Source organism: Triticum dicoccoides, chromosome 4A (genome assembly GCF_002162155.2).
Source record: "Triticum dicoccoides isolate Atlit2015 ecotype Zavitan chromosome 4A, WEW_v2.0, whole genome shotgun sequence".
In the NCBI taxonomy this organism is placed as follows: domain Eukaryota; kingdom Viridiplantae; phylum Streptophyta; class Magnoliopsida; order Poales; family Poaceae; genus Triticum; species Triticum dicoccoides.
Genome location: NC_041386.1, coordinates 481,534,328 through 481,552,129, shown reverse-complemented (window position 1 = coordinate 481,552,129; position 17,802 = coordinate 481,534,328). Strand labels below are relative to the sequence as shown.

General features: G+C 48.1%; 2 protein-coding genes across 2 annotated transcripts; both read left to right on the top strand.

The window, feature by feature from the left end:
- The first annotated feature begins 793 nt into the window (after nucleotides 1-793).
- On the top strand, nucleotides 794-5,708 carry LOC119286315 (rho GTPase-activating protein 4-like). The gene is made up of 5 exons (XM_037565691.1): nucleotides 794-1,777; nucleotides 3,920-4,040; nucleotides 4,150-4,269; nucleotides 4,631-4,861; nucleotides 4,937-5,708. The coding sequence occupies exons 1-5, from the start codon at nucleotides 1,359-1,361 to the stop codon at nucleotides 5,501-5,503; spliced, it is 1,458 nt and encodes a 485-aa protein (XP_037421588.1). The 5' UTR covers nucleotides 794-1,358; the 3' UTR covers nucleotides 5,504-5,708.
- A 908-nt stretch (nucleotides 5,709-6,616) lies between these two features.
- On the top strand, nucleotides 6,617-7,784 carry LOC119286314 (protein FAF-like, chloroplastic). Its single transcript, XM_037565690.1, has one exon. The coding sequence runs from the start codon at nucleotides 6,687-6,689 to the stop codon at nucleotides 7,521-7,523; it is 837 nt and encodes a 278-aa protein (XP_037421587.1). The 5' UTR covers nucleotides 6,617-6,686; the 3' UTR covers nucleotides 7,524-7,784.
- Nucleotides 7,785-17,802: the final 10,018 nt, after the last annotated feature.

The window sequence follows — 17,802 nt, the reverse complement described above, 5'->3', positions numbered from 1 at the left end:
CAAAGATTTGGTGATGTCTTTTGTATCTAATGTTGTTGCAAAAGCAAAGAAATATATTATGCTAGATCAATTCAAGTTGTAAATCTAAGTTTTGCGGGCCAGAAGGAGCCGCGCCAGATCAGACGCCGCAAAGCCGACCCGTAAAAAAGATATTTCGGGAATATCCCTTTTTACCGTAAAAAAGGATATTCCCGAAATATCTTTTTTTACGGATCCATTATGCCGGGTCTACAACTGTGGCCGTCCAGGCCGACCCGCAAAGACGTTTTTGTGTGAATTGCAAACACGTTTTGCGGGCTGGGAGGATGCGGGGTCTGCTAGAGTTGCTCTTAGGGCTGGGCGGTGGCATAAGAGGAAGAAGATGAACAATGGCATTGTGATCATGCCTGTTGGATGAAAATCCAGCGGCTAGAAAAAGTGTCTTACAAAAATAATTCATTCGACTCACACACGGTCGTTCCTTCAATTCAACGTGTGAATACCAAACCTGCCAAAAGGCACCACCCGCACGAAAATCTACGAAGTATAGTCCTAAAAGTGCTGCCAACGAAAAGCGATAGTCACGGCACCAACCAAACAGTCCGTCCGTCCGTCAGTCGAATGAATCAAGTACACTAGGTAGTTACTTAGTTAATTTGCTCATGGCCACACCACATCAAATCATTACTCTCGGGTTAATTTAGCTCTCGTCTCTCTCTTGGATAGCACGCTTAAATAAATAACTAACTGTAAATAAATAGCAGAAAGAAGAGAAGAACCGCACCGCACGCGTGAAGGCAGGAGGAGACCAAGGATGATGATGATCACATTCACATCATCATCATCATCATCATCTTGGTCGTCGTCGACCCCGGCCTGACCCTCCCTTCAATCCAACTCCAACTCCACCTCCAGCTCCACCTCCACACAAATCCTATCCACCATTACCCACCCAACGCACCACCACAGCAAGAAACCCTCCCTAATCACAGATCCACTTGGATTCCTTTTCTTATTTTTTGTCCCCAGCGCAGCCCAGATTAGAATACCCGTTCCGTTCCGCCCCGCCCCGCTGTGGATTTGGACCACGCGGCCGCATGCAGCACCCAAATCCCGTCCCCTCCCCGTCCCAGCAATCTCCAATGGAGAGCCACCGGAGCAGAAATCAATCCTAAATTAGCGTCCCGCCACCAAGAACTCCACTACCAGGATCCAATCATCCCAGGCATTTGGCCCACTCCACCACCACCACCACCATCGGGGAAGAAAGCTCACATATCCGGGCCGAATTGGTCCTACGCCGCGCCAGATTACTGGCTGCACCGTAATAATTCCCCGAGAAGAAGAAGGGGAGCTCGGGCGGAAAAGGGGCGGAAGCAATGACGGAGGTGGCGCTGTTCCGGGGCCCGGCCAACCTCGCTTCGCCCGCAAGCCGCGGCTCCTCCTCCTCCTCCTCCACCTCCCTGCGCTATTTAGCCGACAGCGACGTGCTCCAGAGAGGCACCACCAGCAGCGACCAGAGCCCTGCAGGATCCGCGGAGCGACAGGCCGGAGGGTTGCAGGAGGAGGAAGAGGAGGAGGAGCGCTGGTCCTTCTTGGCGCTGCTTCTCGAGCTGCTGCGGAAGTCGCTGCTCCGGTGCAGAGCCGAGGACGGCGGCCAAGGCCAGGGCGGGATGGAGATAGGGCTGCCCACGGATGTGCAGCACGTGGCGCACGTCACCTTCGACAGGTTCCATGGATTCCTCGGGCTCCCCGTCGAGTTCGAGCCCGAGGTGCCCCGCCGCGCGCCCAGTGCTAGGTCCGTCGCGCTCTCTTCTCTGTCTCTTCTCATGTTCCTTCATCAGCTGGTACACAAGCTTCGAAAACATGCTTATATTTCTGAACTCAGAATGTTTCTGCATATTCAGTATCATCCAGTTCCCGCTGTTATTTCTGAAGTAGTTTTCACTTTTCAACATTTATATTAGATGCTACTGTTTGCCTATTTTGGTAGTGGTTTTAATCGGGATAAAGAGATGGTACGTTGGCTGGAATTGCGACCTCTGTGTGCTTTTGGTCTGAAGCTTGGTAGGCAGATAAATTCAGGTGGAATTTATATTTCATTTCAGTTATGTGTATATTAATATGAGGCCAACGCACACAACCGGGTTAGGTGCCTCCGTAGACTTCTTCCCCCCTTTGCTGGTACTTGGCTGCCTGAGCTGGAGTTGATCTATGGTAGATAAACTGTTTATGAATTATGATGATGGGCACGCTTTGGACCACCACTCTGTCTAGAAATAGTTTGTGCTGAGTTTTCCCCATGTTTCATTAATAATTGGCCAATCATGGCTCTCCATGCCTGTTATGGGCAGAGTTGCATTGCTTTTCTGTAACGGGTTACTCATAAAATCAAGAAAGAAAAAATTAATACCCATAACTTTAACGAGGCTGGAAATGGAACAGAACACTTGCAACGGAATCTTCATTAGTTGTAAGTAGAGAAAAAAAAACAGAAAATATTAAATTTGAAAATCACAAAGCCTCTACATTTAGTTACAGCAGCCATTCTGTTCACTTTAGTCTTTTCCTGTCCTTCGCAGCGGTGGTATTCTGTCCATGTTGCTTTAGTGTTCCCATCAACTTGAATCATGTTTTGACTTGTAAGCAAACCCACCAAATAAGCGTTTTTTGCCCAACATCCATGTGTTGTGAAGTGCATGGTTGTTTTAATCGGGTTCCGAAAAATCAAAAGGTAGTAGTACTTAGTTGGCACACTCATGCCATTTATTAAGTCTAACTTCTTGTTGGATCAGCTCAGCTGTATCGCCTCTTGCTTTGTTTGGTAGGAGTGCTTATGCTTGCTATACAAATATTAAACTACTAAGGTATTTTTCATTCAGTGCAAGATGTACTCGATGGTGCCTGTATTACTGCATCGCCGCTCTTTATTTCTTTAGCCCATGCACCTTTTGTATGCACAGTTGCACATGCATTACATGGCACGCTAATGACCCCTTTTAAGGAACACTGTATACTTGTAGGAATTCAGTTGATTGACCTGGGAATATCAAGAAGTAGATTATTAAACGCTAAGTCATGTTGAAAGATCAAAGAAGAACTGTTGGGAATTTCATGATTTACAATGGAGAATGGACATATTTTGTCTTGATTAGATGATTCCGCCACCTTGCTCATTATCATTTGTCTGCATCTGTTTGTTGTGTTTTGCAGACTTTAGTGGCTTGAATAACTTTTTTTTTTTGCTTTGTGGTCCTCTTGAGGTTATACTAGAAAAAGAGCAGAAAGAATAAACACACGTAGGTATTATATTGTCTATTGTTTGTCTTGGGAATTCCAGGATGTGGTTATTATTTCTAGGCAATCTAAAAAGAATAAGCTAAATGGTTCTCTGTGCAAGGATGGAATCATTTTGCCTTGAAAAGAAGATAAAGTGGCACAAACACCTAGAACCCATGTTCAAACTGGATTGCAAATTTGCAACCAACAAAACTGGAGCATATGTGTTGTGCTCATTCAATAATCGGGAAACTTCTGGAGTGTGCAAAGATCTTGAAAGAAAATTGAAAACTATTTCCTGGATTGCTTACACACTTGAGTTAGGAAACCGGCACTTAATAATAATGTGAAATCTGCCCACATCTTTATGGTGATGCCAATTTTTTAAGCATGCAACGATATGTAGAGTTCCCGCATAACTTGGGAGAATTCATCAATGTTCTTACAGACCATCTTAATTGCTGAAATATGCTCCTTCAAAAGATGCCTTGACTTGTCTTCAAAACAAAAAACAAAAAACGAAATATGCCTTGACCTAAGTGACTATGTGATCTTTACTTCTACATGTAAGGTGTATTTTAGAGCATTGTTTATGATTAGTTCCAGTTCATGCTTCCTTGTACTGTTGGTGTTCTTTAGCTGATTCAAACTTCAAATGCAGTGCTAGTGTCTTCGGCGTTTCAACACAATCGATGCAGTGTTCATATGATACCAGAGGAAACAGTGTTCCGACGATTCTCTTGATGATGCAAAGACGTCTGTATGAACAAGGAGGTCTTCGGGTATGATGTTTTAGCATTTTAACTAACTGTAACTTTCTTATTTTTTAAGCATCCTGTAGCTTTTCCTGAGTGCTGACTGCATTCATGTTGTTTGTTTTTTACTTTGCAGGCAGAGGGTATTTTTCGTATAAATGCGGAGAATAGCCAGGAAGAGTTTGTGAGAGATCACTTAAATAGTGGAACTGTGCCGGATGGCATTGATGTTCACTGTTTGGCGGGTCTAATCAAAGTAAGCTTTCTTCTGTCATGTAGCTTTATGCCATTCCGACATTCTGTTGACAGCAGCACTCACATATTTATTATTGATTATGCTTATCTTCAATAGCCGGATTCTATCTCAACACTTGTCAGTCCAGATTTTCTTTCTAGTGGAAACCAGTCTTCTTTTTCAAAGGGAAACCAAAGTTACGACTCTTCTGTCCAACAAAATTCTGTTGCAGAATCTAATGCTGCTTTTCAGTGCAGTTATGTGGTGTTATTAACTGGTTTGACGCCACAATTTTATGTCCTTGAGTTAGTCAACTTCGTTTTGCAAACAGTACTCTTGATGACAAAAGTTATACTCATTGCATATATTTTCAATTGTTCAGGCCTGGTTTAGGGAACTGCCGAGTGGGGTGCTGGATTCTATCCCACCTGAACAGGTGATGCAATGCCAATCTGAAGAGGACTGTGCTCGGGTTGCCAAATGCCTTCCACCAACTGAAGCAGCCTTACTTGACTGGGCTGTTAATTTGATAGCTGATGTTGTCCAAGAAGAACAGATAAACAAGATGAGCGATCGCAATGTTGCTATGGTTTTCGCTCCAAATATGACCCAGGTAATGCGTTCTCCTAACAGCAAACTAGCAACAATCATTTAGGTGGATACTAACTCTTGCGCTCATGTAAAGCAGATGGCAGACCCTTTGACTGCACTGATGTATGCGGTGCAAGTGATGAATTTCCTCAAGATGCTAATACAGAAGACCCTCAAGGATAGAGAAGAGTCCAACCTGGAAGATGCCCCTTTGCCACAGAAGGACCCATCTGATGAAAATGGCCATCAGAACCCCAGTCTTCCCATTAATCCTCAACCTGAAGAAACATCTGGGCGCCCCTCTTTTGTCAGCGAGGAGCCTCTCGTGTACAGTCCTACACACAGTGCTGAAGACAAGCCTCCTGTGGAAGGCGATTCGGTAGCTTCCGTTGTCCATACAAGTGATGTCCGTTCGAGCGTGGAGGGGTCCGCTAGTTGCTCGCAGCCTGCTCTTGTCGCTTCGTCTGCCATTGCTGATGCTTCCTGTGCTACAGCTGCCAACTTACTTCCGAGCAGAGGGAGCCGAGGCCTGAATAGCAGGAGGACTAGAAAGGGCAAGCGGCAGTGCGGAACGCCCGCCGCCCCTCCAGCTGAAAAATCGAGAGGCACGAGCATTGTGAGCCGGATAAACTCCAAGGTCGAACGGATCGAAGCGTGGAGGTAGAAACCCCGGTGCGACTGCCTTTGTTGTTGTGTAATAGATGACTGACCCAGTGTTGTTTCCTTGCACATTTTGAATTTTCGACGCGCTTATCATTTCGTGTTTGGATCATCATCATGTTGTTTTGAGGCTCATCCCCCCCTGCCTTCACTAACTTATATGTATCTTGCTTATGAGTAAATTTGTGGCCTTTGCTTCCTTTGTTGTACATACATTTCTTCACTCCCTGGACCCGGAAGTTTCTGGACGTCCTGAACATGTGTTATTCTCACCCTGACCTTTCTGAAGTGAGGTCTCAACCATGGTATGCTGTATGCACGATGTCCCCTCATCGCATCAGATAGCTTTATTCCACCTTCCGCCCTTCATCCTTTTCGTTTGTTGAATCTGTCCCGAGATTTTCACAAGAAAAAAAAGAAGTTATTCTAACCTTTTCTCCTTCGTTCCTTGTCGTTCGTCGAATCCACCGTGAACTCTTTTCCAGTTTTCACGGAGAAAATGAAATTGCTGAAACAAAAACTCACTGCGAGAGGAATTGCAGTGCGTTTTCCTCTACCTAGCTTTCTGCCTGTTCAGCTAGGAATGGAACAGATTCCTGTCTCCAGGGGCACTTGACACCAGTGCGATTTTCAGTGACAGGTGCATCACTGGTCGGGGGAAAATCGCCCCATTTTCTCCCAGGGTTTTTAACCATCGCGGAATGTGCGAATTTGAGCCGTTCCTGCGCCAGTTGGAGCCGGAATTCATTCACCATCAGGAATGCCAACCTTATCAGAAATTCGGTGATGCCAGGGCAGGATCACCATCAAATTTGTGCGAGCTGCAAATGCAATGCTGCATTAGCTCTACCTGCAGATTTCCCTTCCTCTGACATGTTATGCAGGCCAGTGCTGAAGAACAGTGACAACTGTGCAAGATGCACATTTCCATTTCCTCATCCCAAGTTGCAGCAGGAGTATATACCGGCTCCACTCGTGAAACGAAAAGCCTGAAAAACAAGAAACATATTTTCGAATTCCGATTCGACAGCCACATAAATGCATCCACCTTTCCTGGCCTCTCCTTTTCTCTCACTATATATACCTCTCTTCCTCGGAGATTGCTTGAGCAAAATTCGACGGTCACAAAAAATATCGCAGCCTTTTTATTATGTCTGTCTGACTGACTGAGGAGTGCTGCTTGTTGGATGGCGCACATGGCGACGGCGGTGGGGGACGGCGCGCTGCGGCGGCTGTTCGAGAAGCCGTTGCCGGAGAACCCCACGCTGCTGGAGGTGCTGTCGGCTTGCAACAACCACAGCCACCACAAGAAGCAGCTGCCGGCCGTGGACCCGGCGTCCTTCACCGAGATCTTCGGTGAGCTACACTTCTACGAGAAGCCCGACGGCGGCGCCGCCCGACCCGTCCTGCCACGGGTGCCACTCCCTGACGCACGCGCTACGGCGGCGTCGTGGCTCGACATCGCTAGTCAGGCCGAGAAGAGCAAGGACGACTCGTCGCTGGACGCGCTCCTCAGGCCGAAGCCCGCGAGCGCCGGCGACGCCGCCGGTGGCGTCAGGAGGAGCGCGAGCTTCTGCCTGAAGAAGAGCTCGGCGTCGCTGCTGCTGTGCACGGAGGGGCTCGGGTCCGAGAGCACGGTGGACTCGGACGACATGGTCAGGGATGACGGCGCCGACGCGGCCGCCGCCCTCCGCGGGAGGGAGAGGGAGGAGGCGACGCTGAGGGACGCCGCCGCCGCGGCGGAGTCAGGGCTGGTGGGTTCGCCGCCGTCGTTCCCGCCGCCGATACGGTCGATCGGGCGCGGCGGGAAGCCGTGCGTGTGCTTCCGGACGTTCCGCGCGGATGGGCGGTTCGTGCTGACGCAGGTGGTGATCCCCGGGAAGGAGCTGCTGCAGGCGTCCCGCGAGGGCGGCCGGCTCAGGCTCCGGTTCGCCAACCCCGCCGCCGCCGACGAGGAGCTGGAGTTGGGGGATCAAGAAGATGACCGAGAAGACAACATGACATGCATCGACGCGTGCGCTTAGTTAATTATGAATGGATTGTAGTAATTCGCCATGCAAGTGTGCTTCAACCTGCAGAATCCGAAGCTGACGAGTGATGACAAGCTACAGCAACTACTACTCATATACTGCCTCTTGTTCCTTTTCTAATTTTTTTTTAAAGATTCCAATATAAACTACTCTAAAAATATATATCAAAGTACATACGAAGCAAAATATGTCTATACTCTAAAATAGGAAGCAAAATATAAACTTCGTATGGACTCTGGAATATACTTTAATACAGTACTATGGATTGTACTAGTAAGTCCTTTTTGCAGTAGGAGTACATACGAAGCAAAATGAATAAATCTATATTTTAAAATATGTCTATTATCTATATATACAGTTTGTATTAAAATCTTTAAAAAGACTTATATTTAAAAAGGAGAGAGTAGTACTGTATTAAATTGAACTACAAGGTTGATCATGCAAGCACATTGTTAACTAGTGAGTACTTCCTTTATAAATTAATATAAGAGCGTTTAGAATACTAGAAGAAGGGCCACTTGGCGATGGAATCCTTTGGATGCAGCATGCCAGAATATCAATCAACCCAACGCGAACGCGGTGCAATTTTCTCTTTTCTCATATGCATCTTGCTCTTCCTGCTCCACTCTAGCTAGCTGCATCGTCACGAGACTTGACTGATTTCCGTGGTCCATGACCGGACCGGCATGGGAAATGATGGGTAAAAGGCACTTTGATCGCCGACTCTTTACGTAGATGCAGCTAAGCTAGCAGCTAGTCTAGGAGAGAGACGTCTCCTTCCATCGACCTAAAAAAGGCCCGTTTTGTCTGGGATTCTTTTCGTTTGGGTCAACAAAACGATCATCTATTTTCGGCTCTGTTAGATATACCCATTGGGCGGCTGCATCCCAAATTTTATGTCTGTTTTAGACTTAAAAAAGAAAAATGCACCGCACAATATTTTAAAACATAAATATATTATAACTCAATTAAAAAGTCCACGATAGTCATTGCCCGTACTTAAGTTGAAATAATAATAAACGTAAAAACGGTAGATCTGCTGCCCGCTGTCGCTGATGCCGTGGCCATCTCCAGGCGCCACCGTCCTCCTCGTCGTCGTCCCTGGTGAGCGGGACGATCGACCTTACCAGGGACGACGACGAGAAGGACCGACAGTGCCAGCATCTCCTCCAGGCTGTCCTGCTCACTAGCCGCTCCGCCTCTTCGGCGGTCATGGTGGGAGGTGGTGGTGGCAGGGATGCCGAGGGAGAGGGCGCCAGCGTTAGTCTGCGCATGAGAACGCGATCGGGGCGGGCTAGGAGCATGCGCACAGACCGTGTTGGGAGCACACGCATCACGTGGCGGGCTATGAGTACGACCGGCAAAGAAAGTTTGCCGAAGCATGTCGTGCTCGTCCTGGAACCACGTGTCTCACAAGGGGGAAGCAAATGACATACCTGCGATCGGCAGGGAGGTGACTCGGGATATGTGCCCATCGGCGGTTGATCTCCAAGAAGCGGGCATGACCACTCGCCGGGATGGCCGACACCGGCAACCGATCCAGGCTCAAATGCCACCCCATTGGGGAGTTGAGCATCGGGCCAAGGGTGCGGGGTCGCCGTCTCCCAGTAACGCCGACAAATATCCACCTTGACGTACGAGCGATTCCAGGTGCGACGGCGGGAGGGGAGAAGGGGAAGGGGGGCAATGAGGTGGAGTTCAGAGTGGTGCTCCCCGAGAAGGCGGAAGATGACCCAGCTATGTGGTCGTGCTTCCCCTTTGAAAGCACAAGTGCTCCGTGGGTGATTTTGGTAATTAATGTCAACATATCTCTTGTTGAACTAATACTCTTATCCAGTATATTTCAGAATGTTCAACAAAGGCGTGGCATGTATAAGAGCATGTGGAACCCCTTCAAGAATCTAAGGACAAGGATTGGCAAAAGCTCAAGACTCTACATTTTCATTTTAGTGACCCAAGATCACATTGAGTCCATAGGAAAAGCCAATACTATTAAAAGGGGATGAGGTGTTGCTTAATGGCTTGCTTGCTCAAAATGCTTAGTGATATGCTCCAAAAGCTCTCAACCACTTTATCATATCCACATATGTCATAAACCAAAAGTCAAATTCGACCCCACCGATTTGATCTATCCGACGCCACCGAGTTCATTTGACATAGCCATAGCCAGAAACCCTAATCAGTTCGGTCTCACCGATAGGGATCTCGGTCTCACCGAGATGGGATTGCAAACTCTTTGTTTCCCTTCGTAACATTTCGGTCTAACCGATATGAGTGATCGATTCCACCAAGTTCGCAATGCAAACTCTCTGTTTCCTTTTCGTAACGTTTCGGTCTTACCGAAATGAGCGATCGGTCCCACCGAGTTTGCCTGACCAACTCTCAGTTTGCCTATTACAGAAATCGTCTTACCGAGTTTATGTGATCGGTCTCACTGAGATTATGTTATGTCCTAACCCTAATGAAATCGGTCCCATCGAGTTGATCATATCAGTCCCACCGAAAAGCCTAACATTCACATTTTGAACTGAATCGGTCTGACCGAGTTTGTATATTCGGTCTCACCGAGTTTGGTAAATTGTGTATAATGGTTAGATTTTGTGTGGAGGCTATATATACCCCTCGACCCATCCTCCATTCAGGGAGAGAACTATCAGAACGTGCCTACACTTCTACCATATATTTTCTGAGAGAACCACCTACTCATGTGTTGAGACCAAGATATTCCATTCCAACCACAAGAATCTTGATCTATAGCCTTCCCCAAGTTGCTTTCCACTCAAATAATCTTTTCACCAAATCCAAATATATGAGGGAGAGTTGAGTGTTGGGGAAACTGTCATTTAAAGCACAAGAGCAAGGAGTTCATCATCAACACACCATCTATTACCTTTGGGAGAGTGGTGTCTCCTAGATTGGTTAGGTGTCACTTGGGAGCCTCCGTCAAGATTGTAGAGTTGAACCAAGGAGTTTGTAAGGGCAAGGAGATCGCCTACTTCGTGAAGATCTACCCAAGTGAGGCAAGTCCTTCATGGGCGATGGCCATGGTGGGATAGACAAGGTTGCTTCTTCGTGGACCCTTCGTGAGTGGAGCCCTCCGTGGACTCATGCAACCGTTACCCTTCGTGGGTTGAAGTCTCCATCAACGTGGATGTACGATAGCACCACCTATCAGAACCACGCCAAAAATCTCCGTGTCTCCAATTGCGTTTGCACACTTCAATCTCATCCCTTTACTTTCTTGCAAGTTGCATGCTTTACTTTCCGCTGCTCATATACTCTTGCCATGCTTGCTTGAAATGTATTGCGAATGTTTAAACCTGTGCTAAAACTCTGCCTTAACTTAAAGAAATTAAAAACTGCTACTTTTCTTCGTTGAGGGTCTAATCACCCCTCTCTAGACACCTCTTCTCGATCCTGCAATTGGTATCAGAGTATTGGTCTCCATTGCTTTGGTTTAATCACCATTGGAGGAAGATGGATGAGTCTACGTTGGGGAGTCTTAGACGTAGATTGCCTATACTTGATGGAGAGTTCTTTCATGAGTGGAAAACTGAGATGCTTGAGATTTTCAATGAATATCACTTGAACAAGTACATTACTACTCCTTGTGTGCGCCTTGTTGACCCCTTGTATCCTACTGTTGATGAGTCTATTGACATGATCCGTAATCTTAAAACTGTCAATTTAATCACTAGAGGATTACCTAGAAACTTGATTGCTAGCTTGCCTGCTCTTGATTGTGCTTACACCATATGGAGATTTGTTGAGGAACAATTTCCAAATTATTCCTTGCAAAACTTAGATGATATTCTTCACAAGTCTATTGCTTTGAGTAAGATGAATTCCAATGATCCTAAGTTTGGTGATTGTTTATTTGAGCTTACCAACCTCATGCGTGCTAAAAGAGATGTTGGAATCATTAGCAACATCATCTCTGAAGCCATTAGAATTCATAAAGATGAACATTGTGATGATCACTTATCTAATGAATCACTCTCTCTAGGAATTGATCAATCACAAGACGATGTTGAACATGGATACTATGATGAGGATGATGATAGTGACTTTGATCTCGATGAGTCTATGAGACATTTTGGTCTTATGGCAAATCTTCACGGCTACATGGCTGGAGGAAAGGAATGGGTTCTTGATAGTGGATGTACCGATCACATGACCAGAGATAAGGACATGTTTCGTGAGCTTGCTGAAAACAACGGCCCTCGAAAGTATGTCACATTTGGTGACAACTCAAAGGTAAGGTGGTTGGACTTGGTCAGGTGGCCATCTCACATGATAGCTCCATACAAAATGTTATGCTCGTTGAATCCCTTGGCTATAATTACTTTCCATATCTAGACTTGTTGACTTTGGCTTCAATGTCCTATTTACTGAAGTACATTGCTAAGTGTTTCGTAGAGATAATCATAAAATGGTCTTTAACGGTATACGTAGAGGTGATCTATACATTGTTGATTTCACTAAAAAGGCTCAACCTAGAACTTGCTTACTTGCTAAATCTTCTAAAAGTTGGTTGTGGCATAGAAGGTTAGGTCATGTGGGCATGTGGAATCTTGATAAGCTTATTAAAGGTGATCATATCCTTGGAGTGAAAGATGTTATATTTGACAAGGATAGATTGTGCAGTGCTTGTCAAGCAGGAAAACAAGTTGGAGGAAGGCACCCCGTGAAGAACATCATGACCACGAGAAGACCGCTTGAGCTGCTTCATATGGATCTTTTTGGTCCCAATGCCTATAAAAGTCTCGGTGGAAACTCATTTGGTCTAGTCATAGTCCATGATTTTTCAAGATTTACGTGGGTGTTCTTTCTTGATGATAAATCTCAGGTCCAAAAGATCTTCAAGAACTTCGTTAGAAAGGATCAAAATCATTTTGAAGGGAAGATCAAGAAGGTTCGCAACGATAATTGAACGGAGTTCAAGAACGCAAATGTGGATACCTTTCTTGACGAAGAAGGGATTTCACATGAGTTCTTGGCTACGTACACACCTCAACAAAATGGAGTTGTTGAGAGAAAGAACCGGACTCTGGATAGAATGATGCTTGATGAGTACAAGACGCCAAAACACTTTTGGGCGGAAGCGGTTGAGACAACTTGTCATGCAACAAATCGCTTGTATCTTCACAAGCTACTCGGCAAGACGGCTGATGACCCACAAGTATAGGGGATCTATCATAGTCCTTTTGATAAGTAAGAGTGTCGAACCCAACGAGGAGCAGAAGGAAATGACAAGTAGTTTTCAGTAAGGTATTCTCTGCAAGCATTGAAATTAGGAACCTGGTCCAGAATTTCCTAGCCGACTCTCCGGGCTGTTGGACTATATGACTAAGATCATCGGCATCCGGAGGCCGAACATAAGTGCCTTGGAAGTTGTCTCTAATGGCATCTTCCAAGTCTTCCCAGCTTCCAATAGAATTTTCTAGGAGGCTATTTAACTAGTGCCTAGCTGGCCCCTTAAGTTTTAGGGGAAGGTATGTGATGGCGTGTAGGTCATCACCGTGAGCCATGTGAATGTGGAGAAGGAAATCTTCAATCCATACTGCAGGATCTGTTGTGCCGTCATATGATTCGATGTTCATGGGTTTAAACCCTTCAGAGAACTTGCGCTCCATTACCTCATCAGTGAAGCATAGGGGGTGTGCGGCGCCTCTGTATCGGGCCATGTCACGACGTAGTTCAGATGGAGTCCGTATGCGGTTTTCAGCCCGGGGTGGTTATGCTTATCGCACCAGGCTTGATAGCCCTCCTCTCGCACCGGGGTGTGCCCTGCGATCCGTAGATTGACCTGGTCTGACCTGCTCTAGTTTGCAGGTCCTTTCGTAGGTCGTATGTGTATCCCCGAGCTGTTGTTTCTCTGCTTTTACGGCGAGGTGGTGCGGGCTGGTGTTCGGCTTGAGTTGCCGTTCTGTCCCGGCCACGTGGTGGTCTATCGGGTCCGTCAGCCGCATTACACATGGGTGGTATGGGCTCCAACGCCTCATCATCGAATTGGGGTAGCAGATTACGCTTTGGGTAACTCTTTTTTGGTCGCTCGAGGCCGTATTCTTTGGCTGCCAGGACATTAGTCCATCTGTCGTTGAGCAGGTCTTGGTCAGCTTGAAGCTTCTACTATTTATTTTTTAGGCTTCTAGACATGGCTATTAGCCGACGCTTGAAGCACTCTTGTTCGAGGGGTTCCTTTGGCACGATAAAATCTTCGTCGTCGAGGCTTACGTCGTCTTCGGAGAGTGGCAGATAGTTGCTGTCCTCCGAGTCGTTGTTCCCTGTTTGTTCGTCAGGGTCAACTTGCCCGTCCTCCCGATCATCCTGTTCGGATGTTGGTTCGATAGGGTCTTCTTGGTCTTCACCATTCTCTGGAGTATCATTGTCTTCGGTGCCGGTATTACTGTTCTTACCGCGACGCGATTTAGAGAGGTGCCGCTGACGTCGATGTTTCAGCGGTATCTCAGGAGGTTCGTTCTCGACTGAGTTTTTCTCGTCATCGCCATCGCCGTTTTTAGGTGTATCCACCATGTATACGTCATACGAGGAGGTGGCCGTCCAATGTCCGGTGACCGACGGGTTTTGGGCCTGCTCCTCTCCAGCATCGTCGTCCATACCATTGATGTCTTCGGAGGCGTAATCAAGCATGTCGGTTAGGTCCTCGATAGTGGCTATGAAGTGGGTGGTGGGTGGGAAGTAAAATTCCTTGTTTCTAGCCCCTAGTCCGGGCTGGGTGTGATTCAGGAGCGATTCTGATGTGATGACGAGGGATCGCATTAAGTCCAGAGCCTCGTTTAAGAGCGGGGTTTGGACGGGGTCGGAAGTTTCTAGGCCGAGCTCGCATGACACGAGCCTCCAGGGTTCAGAATTAGTGTCCGGAGAAGAGTCCGGCCTTGCAATGATTGCCGGAGGCGCTACTCTCTCAGTGTTGAGCTCTAAGGCCACAGAGAGTCCGGCGGGCTCTAGACTCCCGTCTTCGGACCTGACAACGCGCTCCGGATCTAAGTTCGGAGCGGTGGTTGAGGCCGCGAACCCTTGGAAGATAAATTCTCCTCGGATATTAGTGACATAGTTCAGATTTCTAAAATTGATTTGGTGACCAGGGGCGTAGCCGTCGATCTGCTCTAGATGACCAACCGAGTTGGCCCGCAGTGTGAAGCCGCCGAATACAAAGATCTGGCCGGGGAGAAAAATCTCCTTCACGGCAGCGTTGTTGTAGATGATTGATGGAGCCATCGAGCCTTTCGATGATGGCACAGTGGAACTCTCAATGAAAGCACCAATGTCAGTGTCAAAACAGGCAGATCTCAGGTAGGGGGTCCCGAACTGTGCGTCTAAGGATCGATGGTAACAGGAGACAGAGGACACGATGTTTACCCAGGTTCGGGCCCTCTTGATGGAGGTAATACCCTACGTCCTGCTTGATTGACTTTGATGAATATAGGGGTTACAAGAGTTGATCTACCATGAGATCATAATGGCTAAACCCTAATTGTCTAGCCTGCATGATTATGATTGTGACTGCCTCTACGGACTAAACCCTCAGGTTTATATAGACACCTGAGGGGGCTAGGGTTGTACAGAGTCAGTTTAGAGAGAAAGGAATCTTCATATCCGCATGCTAAGCTTGCCTTCCACGCTAAGGAGAGTCCCATCCGGACACGAGGGAAGGCCTTCTATCTTGTATCTTCACAGCTCATTTGTCCGGCCCACGTCACATAGCCCGGACACCCGAGGACCCCATAATCCAGGACTCCCTCAGCGGGAAACTTCCTTCCTTCCTCCATCCGAGCACACTTACCCACTAGTGTGTACAGCTCCTTCATAGTCTTGGGCAACCGCACATTCATCTTAGAATGAATGCGACGGTTACACACATTGGACTGGAAGGCTCCTATAACAGCTGCAGGATGGATATTCGGAATATTCCTATGGACTTTACTGAATCTTTGTAAATACTTACGAAGAGTTTCTCCTTCTTTCTGCTGGAGAAGTTGTAGGTCGCTGGGCCTGCCGGGCTCTTGGTGGCCATCGGTGAAGGCGCCGATGAACTCATGGCACAGGTCTACCCATGATGAGATGGAGTTCTTCTACAGGTGCATGAGCCAAGATTTCACGTTGGACTTTAGAGCCAACATGAAGTAGTTGGTGAACACCTTCTCATCTCTTCCCTCGGCAGCCTGAACAACGATGATGTAGATGCTCAGGAACTCTGCCGGGTTCACTCCCGCCGTACTTCTCGGGTATCTCCGGCTTGAACATGCGGACGGATGGCCAACGGACTTGCCGCAGCTTGCGCGTAAAGGCAGGGCAGCCGACCTCGAAGGGTGTCGCCAACACCGAACACAGGCTCGTCGATGTTGAGGGCACCGCACCCGTCGGTCTGGCGGGGGTCATCGAGAGGCCATCCCACGACGACGCGTGCGTCTCCCCGCTGCCTATCTTCCAGGGTCCGCCGCTGGCCCGGACGTGCTCGAGGGTTGGAAGAGGCCATCGAGACGTTGTCGGGATCTTGATCTTGCTGCGCTCGCGCCTGCTGTCGGTGTCAAAACCGGCGGATCTCGGGTAGGGGGTCCCGAACTGTGCGTCTAGGATTGATGGTAATAGGAGACGGGGGACACGATGTTTACCCAGGTTCGGGCCCTCTCTATGGAGGTAATACCCTACTTCCTGCTTGATTGATCTTGATGAATATGAGTATTACAAGAGTTGATCTACCACGAGATCGTAATGGCTAAACCCTAGAAGTCTAGCCTGTATGACTATGGTAATGAGTATATCCTTTCTGGACTAACCCCTCCGGTTTATATGGACACGGGAGGGGGGGGGATCTAGGGTTACATAGAGTCGGTTACATAAGAAGGAATCTTCATAGTCAGTTGCCAAGCTTGCCTTCCACGCCAAGAAGAGTCCAATCCGGACGCAGGTACATTCTTCGGCCTTCACGTCTTCACATCCCATCAGTCTGGCCCACGGATAACAGGCCGGACACCCGAGGACCCCTTAGTCCAGGACTCCCTCAGTAGCCCCCGAACCTGGCTTTCAATGACGAGGAGTCCGACGCGCAGATTGTCTTCGGCATTGCAAGGCGGGTTCCCTTCTATCTGAACTTTAAGATAGTCTTCGAATGCGATGATAGTATCTGGACCTGTCACACACACCATACACAACCGCAGAGAGAATATATTCTTACACGAGTTCCGTCTGCTGACAACTTTTTCGCAGCATGATATTACGTCTGACCGGCCATAGTTCCAAACCACTTTCATGTTTCGGCGCCCCACTCTCGAGACACGGTTTCCATTGGCATGTCTTGTCAAAGCAGAGATCATGTCCCCTTATCGCGGGATTCTCGTCAATGCGGGCATGGGTAACCCAACCGTGCCGTTTATACAGCCCTTGGGAATAGGCGAGTTTAAGGCGAGTTTAAGGCGAGTGGGGAGACGCTTGATATTCATGGCCTTTATAAGGGGATAAAGATTCCCTTTCTTCACCCACACCTCGGTTCCTCCTCAGTCCTTCCGTCCCTGAGCTCCAGCGCCCAAGCTTTTAGCTTTTCCCTCGTCCGAGAGAGCACTCCAAAGATGTCCGGATCCCGAGCTGGGGGTAAGGGGATGGCCTCCTCCGTCAAGAAGAGGGATATCAAGGCACTCCGGGAGGCCGGATATCTGGCCAAGGAGATCTCTCACTGACTCCCGGCCAAGGGACAGGTCGTCCCTACTCCAGAGCCCCACGAGAGGGTTGTGTTTCTCACACATTTCGTCCGCGGGCTGGGCTTCCCTCTTCACCCCTTCGTCGGTGGACTGATGTTTTACTACGGGATAGACTTCCATGACCTAGCCCCCAACTTCATCCTCAACATCACGACATTCATTATCGTGTGCGAGGCCTTTCTCCGCATCCCGCCTCATTTTGGCCTATGGCTGAAGACCTTCAATGTGAAGCCGAAGGTGGTGAGCGGTCAACAAGCAGAGTGCGGAGGCGCCATGGTGGGCAAGATGCCCAACGTTACCTGGCCCGAAGGCTCATTCGCAGAGAAGGTGAAAGGGTGGCAATCGGGGTGGTTCTATATCACCGAGCCGCGTGACGCCAACTGGGTGGCGGCCCCCGAATTCTGATCGGGAATCCCTATGCGGCTCACCTCCTGGCAAGAGAGGGGCCTAACCTGGGGTCCCGCGGACGAGCTGACTAGGCTCCAGACATGCGTCCAGAATATGATAGATAGGAAGATCAAGCTTGTCAACGTGGTCCAGGTCATGCTCATTCG

Excerpts from the sequence above, each read along its gene's own strand:
- LOC119286315 (XM_037565691.1), top strand. The coding sequence starts at position 1,359 with ATGACGGAGGTGGCGCTGTTCCGGGGCCCGGCCAACCTCGCTTCGCCC. Across the intron at positions 4,270-4,630 it reads GTTTGGCGGGTCTAATCAAA|GCCTGGTTTAGGGAACTGCC; the intron begins GTAAGCTTTCTT and ends TCAATTGTTCAG. Across the intron at positions 4,862-4,936 it reads TCGCTCCAAATATGACCCAG|ATGGCAGACCCTTTGACTGC; the intron begins GTAATGCGTTCT and ends CATGTAAAGCAG.
- LOC119286314 (XM_037565690.1), top strand. The coding sequence starts at position 6,687 with ATGGCGCACATGGCGACGGCGGTGGGGGACGGCGCGCTGCGGCGGCTG.